The sequence below is a fragment of the Salmo trutta genome, chromosome 28, assembly GCF_901001165.1.
Source record: "Salmo trutta chromosome 28, fSalTru1.1, whole genome shotgun sequence".
Taxonomy (NCBI): Eukaryota; Metazoa; Chordata; class Actinopteri; order Salmoniformes; family Salmonidae; genus Salmo; species Salmo trutta.
Genome location: NC_042984.1, coordinates 29,624,157 through 29,649,486, shown reverse-complemented (window position 1 = coordinate 29,649,486; position 25,330 = coordinate 29,624,157). Strand labels below are relative to the sequence as shown.

The 25,330-nt window shown below is 42.4% G+C and overlaps 3 protein-coding genes across 6 annotated transcripts; 2 read left to right on the top strand and 1 right to left on the bottom strand.

The window, feature by feature from the left end:
* Positions 1 to 366: 366 nt before the first annotated feature.
* Positions 367 to 7,643, bottom strand: LOC115165971 (peptidase inhibitor 16). Its single transcript, XM_029719535.1, has 5 exons — positions 7,206 to 7,643; positions 4,138 to 4,362; positions 2,096 to 2,205; positions 1,776 to 1,867; positions 367 to 1,497 (listed from the first exon to the last, which is right to left on the bottom strand). The coding sequence occupies exons 1-5, from the start codon at positions 7,371 to 7,373 to the stop codon at positions 1,094 to 1,096; spliced, it is 999 nt and encodes a 332-aa protein (XP_029575395.1). The 5' UTR covers positions 7,374 to 7,643; the 3' UTR covers positions 367 to 1,093.
* A 7,132-nt stretch (positions 7,644 to 14,775) lies between these two features.
* On the top strand, positions 14,776 to 21,414 carry LOC115165968 (tyrosine-protein phosphatase non-receptor type 7). Of its 4 annotated transcripts, XM_029719531.1 has the most exons (12): positions 14,776 to 14,917; positions 15,795 to 15,882; positions 16,018 to 16,072; positions 17,557 to 17,763; positions 17,861 to 18,050; positions 18,143 to 18,227; positions 18,321 to 18,403; positions 19,253 to 19,390; positions 19,506 to 19,616; positions 19,776 to 19,933; positions 20,359 to 20,472; positions 21,036 to 21,414. In XM_029719531.1, the coding sequence occupies exons 4-12, from the start codon at positions 17,642 to 17,644 to the stop codon at positions 21,202 to 21,204; spliced, it is 1,170 nt and encodes a 389-aa protein (XP_029575391.1). In that variant the 5' UTR covers positions 14,776 to 14,917; positions 15,795 to 15,882; positions 16,018 to 16,072; positions 17,557 to 17,641; the 3' UTR covers positions 21,205 to 21,414. The 4 variants fall into 4 exon arrangements, with proteins under 4 accessions (XP_029575391.1, XP_029575389.1, XP_029575392.1 ...); XM_029719529.1 differs by lacking the exon at positions 16,018 to 16,072; XM_029719532.1 differs by lacking the exons at positions 15,795 to 15,882; positions 16,018 to 16,072.
* A 218-nt stretch (positions 21,415 to 21,632) lies between these two features.
* On the top strand, positions 21,633 to 25,262 carry LOC115165970 (ADP-ribosylation factor-like protein 8A). Its single transcript, XM_029719533.1, has 7 exons — positions 21,633 to 22,079; positions 22,641 to 22,721; positions 22,953 to 23,026; positions 23,153 to 23,246; positions 23,501 to 23,568; positions 23,714 to 23,784; positions 23,872 to 25,262. Exons 1-7 carry the CDS (start codon positions 21,957 to 21,959, stop codon positions 23,925 to 23,927), a joined length of 567 nt encoding a protein of 188 aa, XP_029575393.1. The 5' UTR covers positions 21,633 to 21,956; the 3' UTR covers positions 23,928 to 25,262.
* Positions 25,263 to 25,330: the final 68 nt, after the last annotated feature.

The following is a 25,330-nucleotide window of genomic DNA, read 5'->3' as shown; positions in this document are numbered from 1 at the left end:
ACTTTCTCACCAACCAGTTTATCCCTTCCTTTGCATAGGCCGACTCTGTTTTTCTGATGGTTTTTTTTCTCCACTTCGTTATGTAATTCTTTTACATGCAACACACCTAACTGATGAAAATGGTTAAAGGAGAGTGAGAATGATAAAACATTACAGAGAAAAGGACTATAGGAAGACGCAAAGCATATTCTGATACAGAATAACCTTTGAACTCACATTGTTATGGCCCCTAAAAGAAGTCATTTTGATGAGGAGCTCGTCTGCTCATCAGGTTGCTGGTCTCTATTCTTTGTGGTAGTGGGAAACACGTGTTCACAGTCCAGAGGAAGGTACAGTATATGACACATGGAAGTGTTGAGACCCGACGAGTAGAACAAACAATATTTATTGTACTCTATATACAGACATTTACAGAAATATTCAATATTGACAATAGTTCTGCTCCTTTAGGCTTAGGAATCACATTCCTGTTTATAGAGGAAGTGACTTGCTTTAAAATGTAGTTGCTGTTAGATTGGTCACCGGTCATAACTGTTTTTATACAACTGTTATATTACATTGATAACTATTGCATGTTCTATGCTTATTGCTAAGAAGGCATATGGCAAACTACCAACTGTAATTATTTACCAGCAAATAATAGCTAAATAACCATGAAATTAGCTACTTTGGTTTATTTAATATAAATCCATGCTGTATACATAATTATAAACTGGGTGGTTCGAGCACTGAATGCTGATTGACTGACACCCGGGGTATATCAGAACGTATACCACAGGTATGACAAAACATTTATTTTTACTGCTCTAATTACGTTGGTAACCAGTTTATAATAGCAATAAGGCACCCCTCTGGGATTTGTGGTATATGACCAATATATATGACCAATATACCACGGCTAAGGACTGTATCCAGGCACTCTGCGATGCGTCGTGCATATGAACAGCCCTTAGCTGTGGTATATTGGTCATATAAAACACCCCCTCAGCCCTTATTGCTTAATTATATCACACTGTAATTCAACTTCCAGCAATGTCCAGTTCAGGTCCAGATAGTGCGTGTGTGTGTGACACCTTTTCCCTCATGCACTCCCTCACAATCCCATTGACAGTAAAGGCATCAAGCTAGTAACCAGAAGCAGGGAAGTAGAAACACTTCCTGCGTTGGCCCTAGGTTGTTCCCTAGTACTGTCCTTCTCCCTCTCTGTCGCTCTTTCCTCCCCCTCCCACTTCTCCTCCTCCTCCTTCTCCTCCTCCTCCTCCTTCTCCTCCTCCTCCTCTCCAGGCTCTGTGTCTGTCTCCGCTCTGTCAGCCATGGTTGGCTCAGGACCTGATGAGTAGTCGGGTTGTGTCCTCGGTGGTGATGGCGGTGTGTCCTCGGTGGCGGTGGCGGTGGCTGTGGCTGTGTGTGTGGAGGGCTCATTAGTGCCTGAGGGAGAGCTGTCCATTGTCTCCTTCTCTACATCAGGCTCCTCTGTAGGCTCAGGGGCATCAGGCACTGTGGGAAACAATAATGAGAAATCTTCTGTCTTCGAAACTGATTACAGGGTCCCTAGCCCAAAGCAACAAATAAATCTTCACAAAGAGGGAATATCATGATCAACCACAATTGGCTTGACATTTAGGTCAGGTTGGAGAGGACGAGATTTGACATCTGTGTGTTTTCCAAGACACTGGAGGTAGATAGTGAGGTAAAATACATTTGGGGGACGGAGAGGGGGCAGGCAGGCGGAGTTGTGGGCAGAGTTGTGTTATTGACATGTGCTGAATTCCTACCACAGAGGTTCTGGTCACATCGAGGCAGGTTGTCTGGACACTTGGAGCACCATTCACCTTCCTCATAGGGTTTCTCATCATTAAAGTTACCTCTGAAATGCGAATGGTAACACAGGTCAGCGGTCACTCTGTCAGGGCTGTAAGTCAGGGATCAACCCTAACCCCAGAATGGTATTACAATGTCTCTATAGGTGTAATGCTAACCCTAACGCAGTCAGTGAAATGCAATGGTAAGGATTCATTATGTTAACTGAATGTCTAAGTGTAGAAATAGGAGATGAATGTGGAATTTAGTCCATGTTCTCTGGTAACATACTTACGCTGGATAATAATTGCAGACGAGGAAGGTGACTTTCTCAAAGGACAGCCCCTCCATGGTGTCACAGCGATGAGCAGCACAGCCCACAGAGTGAGAGTCCGCCCACACCATCTGAAACATCCCCAGCAGTCTTGTATTAATGTCACCATCATCATCACCTTCATCAACATCATCACCATCATCACCATGACCATCATCACCATCACCATCATCATCACCACCATCATCACCTTCATCAACATCATCATCATCATCACCATGACCATCATCACCATCACCACCATCTTCAACACCATCACCATCATCATCACCACCATCACCATCATCATCACCACCATCATCACCATCATCATCATCATCATCATCACCATCATCATCACCATCATCACCATCACCACCATCTTCACCATCACCACCATCATCATCACCTTCATCAACATCATCACCATCATCACCATGACCATCATCACCATCACCATCATCATCACCACCATCATCACCTTCATCAACATCATCATCATCACCATCATCCCCATGACCATCATCACCATCACCATCATCATCACCACCATCATCACCTTCATCAACATCATCATCATCATCACCATCACCATCATCATCACCACCATCACCATCATCATCACCATCATCATCACCTTCATCACCATCACCACCATCTTCACCATCACCACCATCATCATCACCTTCATCAACATCATCATCATCATCACAATGACCATCATCACCATCATCATCACCACCATCATCACCATCATCATCATCACCACCATCATCATCATCATCCTCATCATCACCATCATCATCACCACCATCATCACCATCGTAACCATCACCACCCCACCACCAACATCATCACCACCACCATCATCACCATCACCATCATCACCATCATCATCACCACCATCATCACCCTCATCACCACCATCATCATCACCACCATCATCATCATCACTATCATCATCATCACCACCATCATCATCATCATCACTATCATCATCACCATCCTCACCCTCATCATCACCACCCTCATCATCATCATCATCACCATCATCACCACCATCATCATCACCATCATCACCACCAACATCATCATCATCATCACCATCATCATCATCATCATCACCACCATCACCATCATCATCACCCACTATCACAGGGGTTATACACACAGGAGTAAAGACATAAAGGAATATTCCACCTGTCACAGTTGTAGTACCGTAAATTCCGGACTATAAGCCGCAACTTTTTTCCCAGGCTTTGAACCTCGCGGCTTAAACAACGACGCGGCTAATATATGGATTTTTCCCGCTTTCAATTTTTTTTTCTAAAAAAAAAACATTCTGTGACGTGCTCAGTTTTTTGGCGGCATGAAGCTTTCATTAGACCAATGAAATTGCCGAACGGGTTACGGTCAAACAACTTTTTTGTTTACTGTTTAGATTAAATCGAGCGCTCTCAAACTTCCCATCATTCTGATTACGGTAGTCATTTTGTCACCCTCATCATGGCAAAGACACGGAGAAATGCATATGATGCAGCTTTCAAGTTGAAGGCGATTGATCTGGCTGTTGGAAAAGGAAATAGAGCTGCTGCACGGGAGCTTGGTCTTAATGAGTCGATGATAAGACGTTGGAAACAGCAGCGTGAGGAATTGACTCAGTGCAAAAAGACAACTAAAGCTTACTGCTAATTTTTTATTTTTTGTTACAAGCCGTGTTTCGTTAAAGCCTATTTATTTTTGTTACAAGCCGTGTTTCGTTAAAGCCTATTTATTTTTGTTACAAGCCGTGGTTCGTTAAAGCCTATTTATTTTTGTTACAAGCTGTGTTTCGTTAAAGCCTGTGTAAAGTTCATTTGTTTCAATGTAGGCACCTGCGGCTTATAGACATGTGAAGCTTATTTATGTTCAAAATAAAAACATTTTTTTAATTCAGTGCGCTTAATAGTCCGGAAATTACGGTACTGTGTTATAAGAGGTGTATTCTACAAATACATTAACTATTATCTCCCTGTGTCACTCACCTGAGTGTAGTGTCCACACATCTTGTCATCCTGGCAGCTGTTGTTGTTGTAGTCGTAGTCTAGGTGCTCCAGGAACCAGTTCTCCATGGCAATGTTGGGGTCAAAGAGTCCGTTGGACACAAACAGGTTCTCTCCCATGTTCAGCTCCTCTAGTTCCGGGTTGTGCTCCCATATACACTTCACAGCATAGCCCTCAGCTATGATCTTCAGCTTCTCATCCCATTTCTGAAGGGGAAAAAGAGACAAACCATCGTATTACTGTAGACTACCAATAATGTGCTTGACTGCTACCTGTAATCTGTACAGATGTAGTGCTGCAGACTGAACGACAGAGGGAGACAATAACCAACACTGAGGACCAAAACAGAACTCTTTGTACGTAGCCTGATATGCAACTCTATTATATTAGTGTTTCAATAGTGTACAACTTCAAACTACTTCAAATTAATAATTCTATTCAGCATATCCACCACATTGCAAGTAAGTTTGATCCTAAAATCACATCTGTCCTATTACTCTGATTCTAAAGAGGGAAAAATGAATTTTTGCAAGTGGCATTCTAAAACCAATAGCTATGATCCTATCTCTACCCCTATCTAAATACCAAGCGTTCACGGTTGATCTAGACAGCACAGCACTGGCAGATTGTAATACAAGAGGTATGCTTATGAAAACATTGGTGGAGTTTGGAGATCAGACACTCTATTGCTAATGGTTTTTGAATTTAGCTATTTATTTATTTGATGTATTTATTTGATGTATATTTGATGTATTTATTTGATGTATGTGCCAATTTATACTACCCTAATAATTGAACAATTCCTGACCCGGCCACCCGCCAGTCGACATTGGTATTTCCTTCTAATACTGCCTGTAGCAAGAGGAATTTCCTTCTCCGCTATTGAAATGTTAATACTGCAAACCGACAAGGGAGGGTTTGTTATGTTAACATTGGAGGAGGACAATGACTATCTCTGTCTAAAAGGATCCTCTTTAACTTTAGACATAAACCATACTGTACATTACATTAGTCACACCTTTAACTTTAGACATAAATCATACTGTACATTACATTAGTCACACCAACATTCCCATGTAAACCTCACACTCCTTTTTATGTTCCTTCCTTATTAAATCAAACCTTTACTTAGGAACTTATAAGGAACCTTTCAGTAATACGGGTATTAGAGGTTGAGGAATGTTGACTTATCCCACATCGTTTCAGTTCAATTCCTATACAGGTATTGTAATGAGCAAGAGGATGAGGTGGCACTTGACAGATAAGGCTTGATCTTGATTTAGCTCGCCAAATGTTACGGTGGTAATTGGTTCGAAGAAATGAAGAGATGCAGTATTGTACGAACGCGTATTGTCTTTGTATCATGACCTGTCCAGACAGAGACGTCCAGTGTGGAGTCATGTAAAGTTCAGTTTATTTGTCACCCCATGAATCTAAACAAACAGGGGTCTTGTGTTGGAGGCTGGGGATACTAGTTGAAATTCCACAACATCTTGCATCCTAGCCTCAGGACATCAGATCTCCTCCTCTCTGTTCTTGGGGAAACAGAGTTGGACATCTTTGTCATGCTTCAGCCAGAGAAAACAAAGGCGTCCCCCTGACCATCTGGTCAGCATTAGATGCTGTGTCCAGTACACAGAAAAGCAAGGACATTCCTCATGGGGTGTGACTCTGCAGATGAAACCTGACCAAGTAGTGACGTAGAAAGCTGTGATATATGAGTCAATGACATATGGCTATGTTTTGAAACACCCATTAAAATTTAATTGAATCTTCCATAAAAATACAAATAAAAAGTTACATAAATTTCTTGTTTATAATAGGTATGTTCTGTTTCTTCTTGTATAGTCCACATTATCTGTCTTTCTCCAGGTAATTGATTACTGTGATGTTTGACGGACATTCCTGTCCCAGGACATCTAATAAACTGTCATTCACAGAAGGTGAGGATGAAGCAATGCTTAACAGGAAGTTACTGTTTAACTGTTGGAATGTTGCGGTTTTGTTGGTCATGATGACTCATGATTCCACTCAACTGCAATTAATGCTTTAATGCTATGAATGAATGATATGAACCCATTCATGAAAATGGCCTCGGTGTTGCGTTCATCTTAACACAGAGACAGGCAGAGATCCAACCCTGGGACTGTCAGATAGCAACTTTAGCGTGTACATTCCACAGTGTGCACACTCACACACACACACACTCACTCACTCACTCACTCACTCACTCACTCACTCACTCACTCACTCTCATGCATTGCATAACCCTGGACTCAACTCTGAACACCCACTCACTCAGTCACGGTGGGGTGAATCAACACAGAAATGCACTGAGGCACAGACAGGCTCTATCAGCAAAGTAATTAACTTAACTCTGGATGTCGACGAACGTTTTGTCTTGGGATTACTTTTATCATTGATATGCTGATTTAAACATGGGGCAGCGCTGCTTTTGTCAACTTTACTGGGTGGTAATACGTATTAGGTATGATGCATCTTCTGCAGCACTGTGGTAAATGTTCTGCACAACAAGCTTTTTGTCATTTATGATATGTTGATATCATGTCAAAGCAATGGCCATGACACTGTAGATGCAGGCAGAGTTTAGTTTTGATGCAAGGCCGTTTTAAAGCTGAATACTAACGGATATTTTAAGTTGCTGAAGCATCCATTTCATGTACAATACTGAACAACTGCCAGCATTGCACAAACATAAATATCATTCAAAAATCCCCTCACCAGCAGAAACCTATGTATCTACATCCACCTGAGATCAATTCTAATACATATTAACCCCATGAGAACAACGAGTACTATTAACCACACCAGGTGACAGCAGTCAAAACAGGGGTAAACTCCACCAATCCCACCAGCCATACAGTAGTATCCCAATATCCAAGAAGCTCCTCACCACAAAGGGTTAAAACGTATTATTTCCACCTATTCTGATGCAGAAGTGCCCAGACTGAACCCATCCCGCAGCGGACAGGTAGAGATCCAGGTAGAGATAACCTCCTATCAGTCCCCCCAGTCATGCTGCCCTTACCACTTTACGCATGTAGGTGGAATTGGGCTCCACCTGGCCACGGTAGCTGTTGTGCAGCTCCACGAGGGTCTCTGTATCTTCCTCGCTCAGCTGGCAGGAGGCTGGACACAGGGTGACGATGACATAGAATCCCACCAGGCCAGCCCAGAGAAGTGTCCCCCTCAGCATGTCTAGGCAGTAAAGTCCTCTCTTTCTATCTCTCAAGGGTCACTTCAGATGTCTGCCAGTATCGAGGGTGTTGCTCTATGTGAATGTGTGTTTCCAGTGTGTAGATGTGTGTTCTGTGAGTACGTGTATGTGTGTGTGAAAATCTTTCTTTCGGTCAATGTACTTGTGTGTGTACTTATATGTGTATGTGTGTATAGTGTGTGTATAGTGTGTGCTTCAGCTGCTCTGTCTCTTCTCGTCTTGGATCTCAGGCTGGAGATATTAAGAGGGAGTGACTCCACCCCGCTCTCCACAGGAGAACACCCACACCACCCTCACCCTCACTAGGTCACATTACACGCTGCTCTGACTGGTACGCACCGACACCACTTGAAAACAATCGGCCTATTCTTCCGAATCTGGTGTGATTTCAGGCTGGACACAGACACAGATCGAGATACGTTGAGATACAGATACTGTTCATATGTCTGACTCACACGCAGTTGGCCTTCACTCTGTGCTCTCAACACTGAGTCAGGACACAGATTTCCATGTGGTGCACCTGACAGGAAAGATCTTAAATCCAAACATGGGAAGACTGAGCAGCATCAGGCAGTTGACCTATGTTGTGTTGTATCTCACCCCAGTGTCATATTTACTTTTATTCTCCTTCCGTTACAGCTCTTCATAACAGAGGAATTTCCATAGCTGATAAAGAATGTAATGTGATCCTATGCAGTGGGTTGGGTGGGACGTGATTCACTTGGCACATACACATCTCTGTACCATCAACATTTGGTCGCTACCAGACCTCAATGTGGTCATTCAGATTTCAATTTTAATTTTCAGGAATCCATTCCTTATGACAATCAAATTAAAGAAATGCTTATTAATATTAGGGACACATTCCTAAATCCTGAATTGCAATTGGATTTCATGATTTCAGTTATGACAAATGTAACGAACAAAGCAGTTTCCCCAGTCCATAAGTCATATAATCCTGCTGGAACCGGGGAATGTCCCATTGCTCACACCAGGGTGTTTTTACATGGGGCCTTTATAAGGTTCAGGGCAGTACATTCAGCACACTGAGACCCTTCCATACATTATCTCAATACTATTTCATGAAAACATACCCAGTATGAGTCTATGAGAGACAGGAGTTTGCACTGCAGAAAAACAACAGATTTGAGCATGTGATGTTTGCTGTCATTCATTCTAGTGGTTAACATTCCGTTCATGAATTACACATGCGGTAGGTACCAGTCATATTGGGGTGTTCACAGGAAAGGTTAATTTCATTTTTTTTTGCGTCACTAGAGCCATAGAGGGTGTGGACCGCTGAGCTCCTTAAAACTTCATTAGACCAGAGAAGTGGGGCCAAGTCCCTCACATACACATAGCAACCAAACACTCCAGCTGTCCATGGTCAGTAGCTCGGTATGCACAGGTCTGCAGAATGAACTGAAAGCTGAGACCTGATAAGCTGATCCTGAACCCTCCCAAAAGCCCTTCTTCCAGAATGTGCTCCGTGACTATAATGCCACAGGGAGAACAAGTATTGGAGTCGTTCTGAGAAACCTTGCCTGAGAGAAAAGCTTTCAAAACAACTACGACTTACTTACAGGAAATGTACAATATTACTACCAGCTGAGAAGAGGATTGCATCATTTCATGACGTTAACCTCCACAGAAAGGATCTCTCCGCAATGTGCTGTACCTCAAATACACACCCTGGTATCCATCCCTCTCTATACAATGTGTTTTAGCAACTTAATGGAGGTAGGAGTAGTTTTTCTCACACATTAAGTAGAGTAATTTATGAGGACTTGTCCATGGATCCGCCCTAGCTGTCCTGCCATAGGGGAAGAGACATTTCTCCCTGGCTAAATAAGAGCAGAAACCACAACTCGTTAATCAGAGCTACATCTGAATTAATCCAAATCAGATACATTCATTTTTCAGTGATGGAACACAACAACAACATGTCACGAACTCGCACTTAGCTTGTTTTTCTCTGTCATAATCTTCCCTGTTATCTTTCATGCAGGGCTAAAGGATGACTCGACCAGGCCTTTCTGAATTCGGTTTTTCTAGGACACAGCTATCTTGGTTGCAGATGCAGTTTGATATCAAAAGTACATGCCACTACAACGCTTGAATAAGCACTAGCAGCTTCACTTTGTCTTTATTCAATAACACCACTTTCTGTGAGTTTATCTCAGCCTACTATCTCAGAGGTCTTAGCAAAGTGATGAATGGACAAGACAACAACATAAAGGCATTAGGCATTCCCTCAACCTCTCCTGGGGTGTTACAGATGTTCACCGTAGATGTATCCCTAGTTCTCCAGCATCATACCCGCCTTGGTCTTGACTGGATTCAGCAGGCCTATGACAGGCTTCAGATGGCCAGAGGAGAGCTCTGGAGATCCACACTTTTCAGGGATCTAGAGCCCAGTTCTGAAGTCATGGTGAGCTATGGTACAGGTAAACACACCCCAGGGCTGCCTGTGCCCCTTTGGCCTGACCCAAGCCATGGTTGAGCTTGAGCAAGAAGATTAAGTCCAATCTCAGATTACTTTCTAAGAGCTTGTTGATATTGAACAAAGCTCAGTATGTTTGATTGTTATGAATGGGGTCAAATTAACAATTCTTTCAAAGTGACATAGAGGCTAGTTTTACATGTCCAAGTGTGAGTAAACATTCTGAATGACAGTGTTTACATGGGTGGAGATAAGGATGATTTTATTGTCCATTACAAAAACATAAAATCATACAACCATCAACTTTGGCATGGTAACCAATTTTTTATTTATTTCACCTTTATTTGACAAGGTAAGCCAGTTGAGAACAAGTTCTCATTTACAACTGCGACCTGGCCAAGACAAAGCAATGCAGTGCGACAAAAACAACACAGAGTTACACATGGGATAAACAATCATACAGTCAATAACACAATAGAAAAATCTGTATACAGTGTGTGCAAATGAAGGAAGGAGGTAAGGCAATAAATAGGCCAATAGTGGCGAAGTAATTACAATTTAGCAATTTACACTGGAGTGATATATGTGCAGATGAGGATGTGCGAGTAGAAATACTGGTGTGCAAAAGAGCAGAAAAACAAAAACAGATATGGGGATGAGGTAGTTGGTTGGATGGGCTATTTACAGATGTGCTGTGTACAGCTGCAGCGATCGGTAAGCTGCTCTGACAGCTGACGCTTAAAGTTAGAGAGGGAGATATAAGTCTCCAACTTCAGTGATTTTTGCAGTTCGTTCCAGTGATTGGCAGCAGAGAACTGGAAGGAAAGGCAGCCAAATGATGTGTTGGCTTTGGGGATGACCAGTGAAATATACCTGCTGGAGCGCGTGCTATGGGTGGGTGTTGCCATGGTGACCGGTGAGCTGAGATAAGGCGGAGCTTTACCTAGCAAAGACTTATAGATGACCTGGAGCAAGTGGGTTTGGCAACGAATATGTAGCGAGGACTAGCCAACGAGAGCATACAGGTCACATTGGTGGGTAGTATATGGGGCTTTGGTGACAAACGGATGGCACTGTGACAGACTGCATCCAATTTGTTGAGTAGAGTGTTGGAGGCTATTTTGTAAATGACATCACCAAAGTCAAGGATTGGTAGGATAGTCAGTTTTACGAGGGTATGTTTGGCAGCGTGAGTGAAGGAGGCTTTGTTGCGAAATAGGAAGCTGATTCTAGATTTAACTTTGGATTGGAGATGTTTGATGTGAGTCTGGAAGGAGAGTTTACAGTCTAGCCAGACATCTAGGTATTTGTAGTTGTCTACATATTCTAAGTCAGAACCGTCCAGAGTAGTGATGCTAGTCGTGCGGGCGGGTGTGGGCAGTGATCGGTTGAAGAGCATGCATTTAGTTTTACTAGCATTTAAGAGCAGTTGGAGGCCACGGAAGGAGTGTTGTATGGCGTTGAAGCTCGTTTGGAGGTTTGTTAACTCAGTGTCCAAAGAAGGGCCAGATGTATACAGAATGGTGTCATCTGCGTAGAGGTGGATCAAAGATTCACCCGCAGCAAGAGCGACATCATTGATATATGCAGAGAAAAGAGTCGGCCCGAGAATTGAACCCTGTGGCACCCCCATAGAGACTGCCATGAAGTGCAGACACACTCTTTTTGGAAGTGTTCCATCCTGCTTATTATATTGTAGCGATCCTCATCCTATGAGACACTTAACAATTCCCACCAAGTGACTTATTGCTATTGGTGCGATGAATAGGGTGTTTGCCTTTCACCCCAGCGACCTGGGTACACTGCTGTGCTCTGCAATATCATCACCTCAGAGAGACATGAGATGTATTTTGCAATTAGACACTAAGAGGTTCATACTGCGTAATTTATTACAGTATGAATTAAAGTAAACGCCCATTAGAGACTTACAGGTGTTAGCCCTGGAAACTATGGTGATGCCTGACTGCTTCAGTTCCGTCTGTCTGTGTATGCAGCATGGAGCTTCTGGATGTCTGGCCCTGGACTCTGCTGCTGTCCTCTCTGTTCTCTGGCCTGTCTGTTGCCTTGGTGACCATGGTGCAGAAGTACAGGCAGATTTTGGGGTGGAGTGTCTTCTGGCTACAGCTGAGTATGACTTCAGCTCTGGGCTCTAATTCCCTGTGTTCTGCCCCTTAGGACTCCCCCCAAAACTCCCCTCCTCATGCATCTGGAAGCTTTCACATCCCAGGCCCTCAGTGCAGAGCAGCTCCCCGTCATGCTCTCTCTCTTTATCTACCAGGAGGCGTGCTGTAGAGAAGCAGGGTTCTGGGAGGAGCCTTTTCTGTTCAACTTGATGAAAACTATGTTCCCCAGGACAAGTTAAATGAACATCTTATGCCTTGTGGTCAGCAAAGACATAGAAATTGTGTTCCATAACCTATTTTGATTGTCAGAGTTTGACTACAAAACAACTGCTACTCATCATCAAGTACATGCAAGTGTGCATGTGTAACCCTAGAAAAGGTTGGATATTTCTTACATTAAAAATGTAATCAAATCCGATCAATGCACCAAACTTTTTCCAGGCCTAGAATTTAAGTATGACTTATTCTCTGGACCATCTCAGGCAGGGACTTGTATCCTTGGGGATATTACACAATTTGTTTTCTGATGGGAATTCTGCAACCACTGCACGGTGCTCAGAAATTCTGAACAGGAAATTACTTCTCAAAGAGACATTTGTTGTTTGTTTTTTCAATGATTATGTGGAGTGAAGAACACTTCAGAAGCCCTAGAAGCATCAGCACCCTTCTCTCTGATTGGAGACATGCACCGACTGTACTCTATGATGTGTACCTCAACTGAAAATCGAAATAAAGCCTTACCAAATCAAAAGCATTAGTTGTGTTCCTAGGCAAGTCAAATGCAACATAAAATGACTCAACTGACATCTGCTGGACAACTATAATTCAAACAAAACAAGCGCATCTCGGAAGAGCAACTGATGACATTCTACTGTTGTAAGTCGCTCTGGATAAGAGCGTCTGCTAAATGACATAAATGTTAAACGTAAAAATGTTACTGTCTATTTGATTCATATTTACATAACCTCACTTTTTATTAGATTTGTCCTATTGACGGTAGTGTGGAACAGGTTATGAATATAGTATTGTGAAAACTAAGCAGAAAACGATGAGCGATTCAGACAGGCAGTGCCACCTGCTGTTGATTACGTTTACATTACATTTTAGTCAGATCCAGAGCGACTTACAGCCAGTGCATTCATCTTAAGGTAGCTAGGTGAGACAACCACATATCACAGCCATAATGAGTACATTTTTCTTCAATAAATCAAAGTCAGTGTCAGTAAGAAGTAAAACAATTGTGAGTGTTAGTAAGAAAGGCAAGGGTGTTCTTTTTTTCTAGTAATGAATCCTTGTGGGCTACAATATTACTGTTATCCAACATACAGTACAGTACGTGGATCTAATTCAATCTTTTTCATTCGACAAAATATTAATGTTTCTAATTGTAACACATTGTAGATGTACTATTTCAACTATTTGCAGAGTTGTGTGTAAGAATGTTTCAAAGGTTAGAACAGTGTGTGTGCTCTTAGCGTGTGACTTACTGTAGTCATCATTGGGAAATCAAATAAAAATAAAACATCCGCATCACATTCAGAGTGTTGCTGCCTGGCCTGTGTGGGTGGAAAGTCCTGAGAGGACTCATTTCCTCATCATGACTGATAAATAATGCAATGGCCATGGACCTCCATTCAACTGTACAGAGCTAGATATTTAAGAGATAAACATGTACTTTTACACTATGGTGTATATGTTAACGTTGATGGTATGGATGACTAATATTGCTGAGTCTGACTAAAACAGTCTGTTAACAGCAGGAAGTGATGTATGGCCATGACAGGAAGTGGCTTGCTCAAACCCTCAGTAGCGGGCTCAGGCCTGTTGACCAGCCTCCCACCCACGTAGCAACCACCACAAGCCTTACTCATCAGGGATCTCTGTACAGCTGATGCATAGATCTTATGTTATAATTAAGCATTATCACAGAAAGCTCATTCACCCTCACTAAGTTTCATGTGATTTACTGGGCACATACTTGGATTAACTTGTACCTCCGATATGAATACCTCTAACGTGTTACTATGACCTTCCTTTACTATGGTTTTCCATAAACTTACTGTTATACTCTCATTTTCCTTTATCTTGGTATTTATGACTAGCTTGTCGCTTGAAATGCCCTCAATCCACGGCGGTAAAACAACATCAACGTCACGTAATAGGAAAGTACCAAACATTTCTGCAGTGAGATTACTGATGTTTGTGTTAAATCAACATTGTTGTTACAGATCAGATCGCTATTGTAAAAGATCATGTGTTCTCAATGACTTACCTGCTTAAATAAAGGCTAAATAAATGATTCAAATAACACTGTTATTCAATTTGTCGCCCAGCAGTTTCCATCACATCAATGCTCATTTCCACTACAGTTTCATAAACAACATCTGACATTTCGCCCACAGTGACTGTTATTCACTTTTGCACTGTCAAGACACTGTGATGAGATTAGAAAATGCTTGCAATATGGCTCTCACATTTGACATATTATCCACTCAATGGTTGTATTGCTGTAACTGTGCATATTGGTCCATTGTTTGCATGTTGTAACTGCAGAGAAAATAACAGTCAACTTAAAATTCAGATTTGAGGTTAGTGCGCTCTCCTTCCAGGTTACACAGAAGCCGGTGGCACTGAGTCTGCAGGGGTGATACAGCCTTGAATATCTGTGTGTGTGTGTGTGTGTGTGTGTGTGTGTGTGTGCGTGCGTGCGTGCGGAACTGAGAGTATGAGAGAGTGAGTGAGTGGGTGAGTAGAGAGGAAGCGTGGAGAGGTAGAAGAAGTAAAAGAAAAAAACAGTGCTCTCATCAGCTTCCCTTAAGCCAAGGAGCCCAGTGTTAAGACTGCCTGTGTCTGTAATGGCTTATCTGGACTGAGGCCCTGGTCGTCACACAGCCACATAGTACTCACGGACAGAGGAGATTCTGAGGGCCAACTTTGATTGGCAGTCCCTTGCACTGGTGAGTTATCTTCCAGGCCTTTCTCATTCAGTGCGATAGCGACAATCACAAGCCAGAGTAAAGGCATAAGTATACTGTACTGTATGGCTGCAGGTGGACTACAGATTGTTTTCCCCCATCATCATGTTAACGCCACCTTTTAGCCGAGAACATGGAAGACTCTGGTCAGTCTGATGCTGTATGTCAGCCCATACAGATGAACTGATGCATACTTTCAGCTCTTCCATCATTGCAGCAAGGCTTACGGTTGGTTATGTTCTGAGCTTCCTTACTGTATTATTTGTTGTGCTATAAGTAATAATCATATCATTGACCACATCACCTCCTCATCATTTAGTATTCCAATAGTCAAGTGTTTAGTATCTTAAAAACGCTTTTGAGCTCAAATCAAATACAATTTCAAAGCTATTTATGTATCTGAGAGTATTTCTCTATTGTTTTTTTAAACATAATTTACTTGTCTGATACAATCCAGCTTCAACGACTTCATCAGCAAATCCAATACACTATGTGCAAACATTTATGCAAAACAGAATGTTAGTATGATGAATAAATCATGGGCAACTATTGACATGCACATTTGCGCCAGCCTTGAGCCTGGAGTCATTGAGGAATGACTACTGATTCACCTATTCCCAAAGCAGCTCAGCTTCACAATATTCTCTGCCTCTCTTTCCTCCAGGAACTTCTCAGTGATTTTTCAGCCACTCTCACGTTTAGACGTGCACCTGAAGCCAAAGAGGCTAGCTACTAACATACTGAGGCACTGTGTCAAAAAGATTGCGCGTCTGTTCTTGCTCACTCTCTATTTCTCACTGTCTCTATCTCTCTCTCCCCCTCTCTCTCTCTCTTTCTGTTTCTCTCTCTCACTTTCCAGTTTCTTCTTGCCCTGGTTGGTTCATGTCAACGGCAGATATTTAATTTGGCTTTGGATTATTCTGACACATCGGCAGCCCAGGATTCAGGTATGGATAGATCCAGTTTCGCGACAATTTGGCAACAAGAGATGGGAAAGAAATGATGATCTGAAACAGAAATTGTTAGTCAAGGGTGTTGTCTACTGAGTGCCATGTGTTGTGAATGTTATTTCTCCGTTTTAGGGGATGTGAGATATTTCATTAGCTGTTGTACTTTTGACAAGAAGAACTGATAAGGGTAAATATTTCAAATTCCATCTGAATTGAATTGCTATTGTGGTCTGTTGGTATAATGAGGAATAATGTGATATAGCAATAAACGTATAATACAGTTGTGATCAAAATAGAATAGTTAATTACAAGATCCATGGAGAGTTTAGATGTTAAAATTGTGTGTGATTTATGCCAGTTTTGAGGTCTGGGTAGACTAGTTGAACAGAGAGAAGGAAAAAAAACAATGGCTGAGTGTGTTTGTCACAGAATTAGTGAGGTGGGCAGTAAAGGTCAACAGGTCAATTCACTAGCAGTCTTTAATACTCTCTCTCTCCCTATCCCTCTCTAATATTGGGGAAGCTACTCTGAAAAGATAGTTTACCAAGCTACCAATTACTTCACACTGACAGAAGTTAAGCTACACTAGAGCTACCCCTACGAAAAATATTGTTTACTTAACTAAAGTTACTGTGAAAAAGTACTTCACTAAATCCAAACTACTTTGTGAAAAATTATCATATGTAAATCTGAAATGTCATAGACCAGGGTTCCCCAACTGGCGGCCCGCGGGTAATTTTATTTGGGCCCCCCAAGTTAAAAAAAAGACAGGGTAAGCAGGTCCAGAGACAGGGCAAGCAGGTCCAGAGGGGAATCCAAAGGAGTAGTAGAGTGGGGAATCCAGGACAGAGTAGCAGGATGACGAGACGTGGGACTGGAGACAGGGACCAGAGTCAGAGTGAGCAGAACTGTAGCGGAGAGGAAAACAGCACCAGGCAAGGAAAACAGGTACAACAGGATAACTGGATCTGAATAGTAACAAACGGCTAGCAACATAGACTGACTGAGCAGAGATTACGATCTGGCAGCGTGGAAGTGGCAGGGCTGAGTATTAGTATTAGAGGTCTTGATTATGGAACAGGTTGCAGCTGGTGGAGATCTGCTCTGACTCCAGCACACCTGTCTCTACCCCCCCCCCCCCCACACACACACAGAGAGAGAGAGAGGGAAAGTGCACTGGGGGAGGCGGCAGATCAAGGCGACACAAGATGAGCAGTAGAGGGCGTTGCAGGAGCAGATGTGACAAAATTATAACGTTTTAGTCAATTATTATATCGGTTTGGGCTTCTTGCGGTCAATTTGTGGTCTACAAATGATTAGTAATTATGTTCCAGCCCACTCAGGCAAAAATCGGCCTTTGGCTGAATCTAGTTGATGATCCCTGTCATAGACTATAAATTGCAAGAACAGATCACACGAAACCAATATTTCAAGTGACCATTAGGCAGGTTTGATGCTGGAAATGATTGGCTCCTTCAGCCAAAAAAAGTAGTGTGTACTTCCAGTAGTTACTGTAGCTACAACACTACATGACAAAAAAAAAAGTTATACTGAAAAGACTACCTAGATTCGAATTTAGTTCAGCTACCACCAAGCTAATGCAAAATGTAGTTCACTACTCTCTCTCTCTCTCTCTCTCTCTCTCTCTCTCTCTCTCTCTCTCTCTCTCAGGTCCGTTTTCACTCTATGAACAGATGTCAGTGGAGTATGGTTGTATGGTATCCTTCTAAACCTCCCAGTCATTCCACACACCACCATGAATGAGTCAGTAGAATCCCCATCATCATCATCATCATCATCACAACCTGTGGACCAGGAACAGTCATTCCCCTGCCCTGCTGCCACAGCTCCTCGCAAACCAGTCCAGCTCCAGGAGAGGTAGAGAGACATCCATGATAATAAACAGTACTGTCATTATATTTATTGAACAGAGTTCCTGACCTTTTGTCCTCTCTGTGGTTCCATACATCCTCAGACGGGGCTCCAATGTGTCCCTGGTGCTGGACGTGAGCAGTCTCAGCCTGGGTGCGGTAGAGCCCTTGTGCTCCATCTCCACCCCCAAAGAGACCCTCCTCCACCTGCTGAGGACCTCAACACGCCCTCTGACCCCCTCTCAGCTGCAGGAGGCATCTGACGAGACCAGCAGGCTGAACTCAGAGTACCAGGTTAATATCTACTGTAACTGTACGTGCAGAGATTGACTGCATGTAGGATCAAGTGGAATGTGTACCCTAAGCCTGTCCATTCTTTCCAACAGAAGATTCCTCCAAACTTTGTCAACCCTGCAGAGCTGGACATTCCAGGACGCGCTTTAAAAGACAGATACAAGACCATACTGCCAAGTGAGTTCCTAAGTCATAAGTGAAGAAATAGTTGATAAATGCTGAAACACGCTGGCACCCAGGCAATGTAAACACTATAATCATGTTACCCAGATCCTGAGACCCGTGTGTGTCTGAGGAACCCTGCAGCAGAGGAAGGGGGTACTGAGAGATACATCAATGCAAACTACATAAAGGTTAGAATCATGCATTATTACAACCACCGTCTTTTTTTATCCATTTTTGACACAACTGTGTCATGCGAACTTAAAGTAAGAGTAATACAAAAGGTGAGGAGAAAGTCAAGAATACACACTGCACAGTGTATGTTAAAGCGGCAATCAGCAGTTGAAACTATAACAAAGCGTACTCGCCAGAACTGTTTTGCAAATAAAGCTGAGGGATGGGGCTGGAGAAATGTAACCATTCTCAAATTCATAGACAGAGCTATGGATGCAAGTGCTGACCATCCATGAGATAAAAAATGATAGTTTTAATCATGTTTTGAGGCTATACAGTGTATGTGTACATTTACTTTGTTTACAAACATTGGAGTAAAACAAGCTTATACTTTGGGTGCTATCTAGAACTTAAAAGGGTTCTTCGGCTGTCCCGATAGGAGAACACTTTGAAGAACCATTTCTGGTGCCAGGTACTGTAGAACACTTTTGGTTCCAGGTAGAACCCTTTTGGGTTCCATGCATAACCTTTTCCTCTGCGAGTTCTACATGGAACCCAAAAGGGTTCTACCTAGAACCAAAAAGGGTTATCCTATGGGGACAGCGGAAGAACCCTTTTGGACCCTTTCTTCTAAGAGTGTACTACAGTTGAACTAAGCTCATGAGGCATTTATAAGTTACATTCTTCAAAAATCAATCCTACATATCACTCCTTTATCAGTCCAAAAATGGATGCAGCAACTGTAGCTTGCCGTAAAGAGTGATACGGTTGGTTTACGTGGGTGTATCTTGTCAAGCAAGGAAACCCACAGGAAGTCAAAGTGGAAACGAACGACACAGGCTCAACTCTTGCTGTCTCCCACGCAGGGTTACAACGGTGCACCCAGTGCCTACATCGCCACCCAGGGACCCATGCTCAACACAGTGCATGACTTCTGGGAGATGGTGTGGCAGGAGGGATCCGCCACCGTTGTCATGATCACCAAGCTAAAGGAGAAGAACGAGGTGACAGGGATATGTCAATTTTATCCCACCTCCAAAGCTTTCATCAATGGTTTCCGTTGACAGACGTATTGATGTTTAGGTCTACAGTCTACAAAAAGTCTGTCCTGTTTTTCAGAAGTGCGAGCTTTACTGGCCAGAGAAGGACGGCAGCTATGGCAGATTTGAGGTCAGAGTGTCCATTGTGAAAGAATGTGACGGCTACACCATTCGAGATATGATTATACAAGTGAGATAGTAGGTTATTATCATCTGTAAAGTGTGAAGTAATGCCAGTCAAAGCGCTGGGTTAAACCAGTTAAAAAAATCCCGAACTTCTGAAGGAATGATTGAATGAATGAAAGAATGAATGAACCAAATAATTCACTAACAACAATGTGTATGACAGGTGGGCTCAGAGAACAGGCAGGTGAGACACTACTGGTACTCCACATGGCCAGACCACCAGACCCCAGACTGCACTGGGCCCCTGCTCAGACTGGTGGTGGATGTGGATGAACACAGGCAGTCCATACCCAGCCCAGGACCCACCATCGTCCACTGCAGGTCCCACTAGCACACCCCTTAACACTGGTTCTCATTAGCTATCAATATAATACATGTGAAAAGAACAAACAATGACGTATGATAGAATGTCCTTGAAAAGAAAATAGCCCTAGGCTACTTGAACGGATCTCCCTTCCAGAGGATTTATACGTTACGACACCTTAGGGAGGCTCCTTTCACATACCATGTCAGTCAGAATTAGGCTCCGAAATGATTTACGGTGAACGGCTGGAATTCACTTACTGACGGCAAAGGTGAATGCTATGGAATTCCGTTTGTGTTGTGATATACAGTATAGTGTACATGTGGACTGTGTATTTCTGGCAGATACTGTATCAGAAAGACTGAAGTATAAATACATTGTATGACAGAAGGTTGAACGTTACAGCTCTATTTGACATGATCTCATGGGCTCTGTCTTGCAGTGCAGGGATTGGGAGAACAGGTTGTTTCATCGCCAGCAGCATTGGATGCCTACAGCTGCTACACACTAGTAAGGCTGATGTGCTTGGGATCGTCTGTAAGCTACGCCTCGACAGGTACTAGCCACTACACACTTTGGCCATCCGCCCTGCTTTTGGTAGTAACCTGTTGCCTAGTCAAGATTTTATTCATGTTGAAATTGTACATATAAAGTTCATTTTTAAAGATGTGACTGTGTACATATTTTTAGCTTGATTCTAACTTAATGTCTACCTCCATCACTCCACTATCCCTGCACATGTAAATATGGTATTGAAAATGATTTTTTTTAAATATTTCCTGTATATAGTATGCTTACTCACTTAATTGCGTATTTCATATTTATTATTCTTATTTCTCGTGTTTTTTCTTTATTTCTAGTAATACACTGTTATTGACTATTGTATTGTTGGGCTTTGAGTTTGCAAGAAAGGCATTTCACTGTACTTGTGCACGTGACACTAAAACTTGAAACTAAAGTGACAAGCACATTTAAACCAAACTCTGTTACTTATCACGTAAACTGTCAAGTGAGCACCTTGGTTCAAACACAGCATTTGATAATTATCTTGAGTTATGAAAAAAATGGTTGTAGTTTGGGGATGCTGCTCCCTCACTCTCTCCGCCTCTGTGTTTTTAGGGGTGGTATGATCCAGACCAGTGAGCAGTACCAGTTCCTGTACCTCACCCTGGCTCAGTACAGTAGGCAGCTGGGGAACACAGACAGTGGCTCAGAGAGCCCTGTCCCTATCCAGACCATTAGAACTACGGGGACATGTGGTGACAGAGAAAGCCCAGCTAAAACTTGATATTTCCGCATGGGGGAATAAGCTCCTGGAACTCTGCTCACACACTGTGGCCATCTCATCCTCTTGACCGTGACATTGATTGTGGCATTTTGATGGGCATGTGATGTGGTACTCACCACACCATGCAGTTCGAATTTGATTGAAAGTCATTCGTAATAATATTGTCCATATTTGTTACCGTGATAATAAAAACAAGCATTATGCATAATGTCCTTGGCTCTAATTAGACCTAATTGCAGTTCACTTGACATTCTGAAGAATACATTCATATAGTAGATAAATACATGTATTATTATTTGATGCTTTTCCAGGTGTACATGGTGATAGGTAAAACAGAAAAGAAATACACAAGAGCTACGGTAATGTTCCTTCTCTCCAGCAGAGGGCAGGTCTTGTGAAGCCAGAGCCTCATTTGCGCTGAGCACCCTCTTTATCGAGCACTCCTCTCACTGCCTGATTCTGAAATCCCACTCAATGAGGAAGGACAACCCTTATTGGAAAATACAGACAGGGAGGGAAGAGGCATAGTAAACAAGGCGGATAACTGAAAAATACCTCAAATAATATAGCCAACACGTCCGCGCAAAACGGGATTATTTAGCGAGTATTCATTATAGGCACGCTTTTCGTTCTGTATGTAACGTTACTGTGTTGTCAGATAGCGCTAGCTAGGCAACTTGTAACTAACGTTAGCTAGCTGGCTAGCAGGTTCCCTTTCCCAGTAGTAGCAGTGCTATCACAACGCTCCCAAAATGATCGCGTTGATCAACAAGCTCCTTGACTGGTTTAAAGCACTATTTTGGAAGGAGGAGATGGAGTTGACTTTGGTGGGACTACAGTATTCGGGAAAGACAACCTTCGTAAACGTGATTGCGGTACGGTCAATCATTTCTTACTGTCATTTAATCTACGGACGATGTGTCCTTGTTGTTGGAACAGATCGAGATGTCTGCTCGTGCACCACCGATGCAAGCGCTTGCTAGCTCAGGAGTTAGATAACGTTAGCTTCTGTTGTTATATCCATTTTATATAGCTAGCTACGTCTCGATGACATATTTTAAAGGTCGGCTTTAGCGAGGAAGCTAACGTGTGTGGTTGCTGACATGTACGAGCGGTGATGATGACCCTAGCTCTGTTAGCTTAACGACAGCATGCACATGAGGCATGCAGTAGTGCCACCACACCGTGACCCCATGGAATCTGACAACACTCGCCTATCGTCCCCCATCACACACGTGTATGTCCTGACAGTTCACTTGTGCACAGTGCATTCAATCGTATTTCTTAAGTCCCTTTCATGAAATTACTAGGGTCAGTTTTATGAGCGACATGATCATATTTCACAATTTAAGTCCTAGCAATATTACAAACACTATTTGCCAGATGATTTAATATAACTTCATCTGTAACCCAGCTCTATTCTTAACCCCTTGCAGTCAGGCCAGTTCAGTGAAGACATGATTCCCACAGTGGGCTTCAACATGAGGAAAATCACCAAGGGAAACGTCACCATTAAGGTCAGTACACTGCCAGGTCAAAGGACAGAGGTCAGGCCACTTAATGGTCATACTTGATTCATCACTTGGTTGCTCCAGCGAGAGGAGAGTTAAGTATTTAGGGGGATCTTGGATGGGCTCTCGGATTGACTGTGACTCACTGAAGCTATTTTATTAATTGTGAAAGGTTTAAAACTGATTAGCTTCACAGTATCAAGGCTGTATTGATGTTTTGATCCCTTGCTTTTCTAGCTGTGGGATATCGGCGGTCAGCCTCGATTCAGGAGTATGTGGGAGCGATACTGCCGAGGAGTCAGTGCCATTGTGTGGGTAACAGCATTGACTCAGTCATGTCTCCTACCCCTTGTGGTGGTGGGGGTGGTCAATTATATTGGTTGCCCGCTTCAAATAAGGATATTTATTCAAACTTTTGAAACCGTATCATTTTAAAGGTACATGGTTGATGCAGCAGACCCAGAGAAAATTGAGGCCTCTAAGAATGAACTACACAACTTGTTGGACAAGCCCCAGCTCCAGGGTATTCCTGTGAGTACCCCATACAGAGCTTGCTGATCTAATAGCTACAGTAGTAGGCCTAATTGCTTCAATTTCCTCGTTGTGGTCAGTTGGTAGAGCATGGCGCTTGCCATGCAGGATAGTGGGTTCGATTCCTGGGACCACCCATATGTAACATGTATGCACTCATGACTAAGTAGCTTTGGATAAAAGTGTCTGCCAAATGGCCTATATTCATATTACGTTGACTTTGTCCAACTCTCCATATTGTTTCCCCCTCACAGGTTCTTGTCTTGGGGAACAAGAGAGATCTTCCTGGGTCGCTTGATGAGAAAGAGCTGATTGAGAGGATGTAAGCACCAACTGTGTGTGTGTGTGTGTGTGTGTGTGTGTGTGTGTGTGTGTGTGTGTGTGTGTGTGTGTGTGTGTGTGTGTGTGTGTGTGTGTGTGTGTGTGTTGAGAATGAGTGATACTCATGACTCTTCTGTGATCCACAGGAACCTCTCGGCCATCCAGGACAGAGAGATCTGCTGTTACTCTATCTCTTGCAAGGAAAAGGACAACATTGGTCAGTATCTGACGACTTTATTACTTGTTATTTCCAGTTTTCTTATTTATTTCATGGCATTTTAAACTTCTGTTATTTTATTTCCAGATATAACACTACAGTGGCTGATCCAGCACTCCAGAACCAAGCGGAGCACTTCATGAGAACCTCATCTTACGGTCACAGCCCTGAGACAGCCCCACAGGCCTGCACAGGTCCCTTACACCCTGTCCTCTATCCTCCCAAGCTTATCCATTCTCCCCCTGTTTTCTTTGGATGGCCCCCCCCTTGCCAAGACTCCTTGCCTGATTCCACTCTCCCGAAGAGAGCCTGGAAACGTTTTACTTGCACTGTTCATTTTCTTTTTTGTAATATAATAATTATTGTAGTGACATATAACCTCTGATGGATAAAGTGGTACTTAGCTGCCCTGAAAAAGAAAAAAAAGATAATTGTGTTCATATTTCATCATCTCTGTTGATGTTGAGGTTCATATTCAACTGATCCGGAGACAGGGCGGAGTACTGTACGTAACCTCTGCTCCCAATAGGTAGAAGAGACTATGGAGTCTGAACACTGCATCAATTAACAGCCCCAAAGTCAAGTTTAGAACACTGATATCAAATCTCAAACAATATAAGTCTCGGACCATAGTCTTATCACTTCCCAATGACAGTGCCCAACTGAAATGGTACTGTACATGTATGTACCTTTAATGAAGGGGGATCATTACACCATTTGATTCAAATACTTGGAGTGTGTACAAGTATCTCCGTTTCTCATTTTTTAAAGGCTAATTGGTAGGTGTTGTTAAAGAGTACCCTTGATGTAATCTCTATTGTCAATATATATCTATATATACATTTGCGTTGTATGTCGTCATCTCTGTCTGTCGCCCTGACACCCTTCTGTTACTTTAGAAACAGCAGACAGGGTTTCTTTAAACTAAGCAACCTGGCCTTTTTACATTTTCATTGGCCATGTCTATGGTCAAGCATTATCTGCAACACATGGGTTATAAACAAAATATATATTTATTGATTTTTGCATATTCTTTCCCCTTTCTTACCATTCATTTATGTAATTATGTAATAGCTCATTTGTACCCAGTAATGTACTAATGTACAGATACTACTTGGCCAGTTTTTGTCTTATCACGAGTCATGAATAACCCATTATAAAGTGTCAAATGTGTTCTTCAGTGACTGTTGATAAAGAAGTCCACTAGATAAATTGAGATTCTACAGGTGCCAGCCATATGAACTAACGATGAAGGCTTCTATCTAATTTTGTATAAACTAAACTTACATGTCTATGAATTATTCTGCTTCCTACATTGCCAACATTACCTAAGTCATTTTTGATTATTGACAACCGCAGCAAAATATCTTTACTTATTTGTTTGCATGCTTGGGCATAAGTATTTGTGGGACCTTTGAGAATGAACTATAAATGGTTATTTTTATGGCAAATAATAGTAAATACTGTATCTGTTTTAACCTGTTTGTACATTATTGTTTCAATTAAGTTGACAGTATCATACACAAACTAAAAACAATGGTGAAAA

Coding starts and splice junctions, on each gene's coding strand:
- LOC115165971 (XM_029719535.1), bottom strand. CDS start 7,373: ATGCTGAGGGGGACACTTCTCTGGGCTGGCCTGGTGGGATTCTATGTC. Junction 1,868..2,095: donor GTCTGCAATTATTATCCAGC/GTAAGTATGTTA, acceptor TTCGCATTTCAG/AGGTAACTTTAATGATGAGA. Junction 1,498..1,775: donor ATGTGACCAGAACCTCTGTG/GTAGGAATTCAG, acceptor TGTTTCCCACAG/TGCCTGATGCCCCTGAGCCT.
- LOC115165968 (XM_029719532.1), top strand. CDS start 17,642: ATGAATGAGTCAGTAGAATCCCCATCATCATCATCATCATCATCACAA. Junction 18,228..18,320: donor ATACAAGACCATACTGCCAA/GTGAGTTCCTAA, acceptor CATGTTACCCAG/ATCCTGAGACCCGTGTGTGT. Junction 19,617..19,775: donor TTCGAGATATGATTATACAA/GTGAGATAGTAG, acceptor TGTGTATGACAG/GTGGGCTCAGAGAACAGGCA.
- LOC115165970 (XM_029719533.1), top strand. CDS start 21,957: ATGATCGCGTTGATCAACAAGCTCCTTGACTGGTTTAAAGCACTATTT. Junction 23,027..23,152: donor CGAGGAGTCAGTGCCATTGT/GTGGGTAACAGC, acceptor ATCATTTTAAAG/GTACATGGTTGATGCAGCAG. Junction 23,569..23,713: donor AAAGAGCTGATTGAGAGGAT/GTAAGCACCAAC, acceptor TGTGATCCACAG/GAACCTCTCGGCCATCCAGG.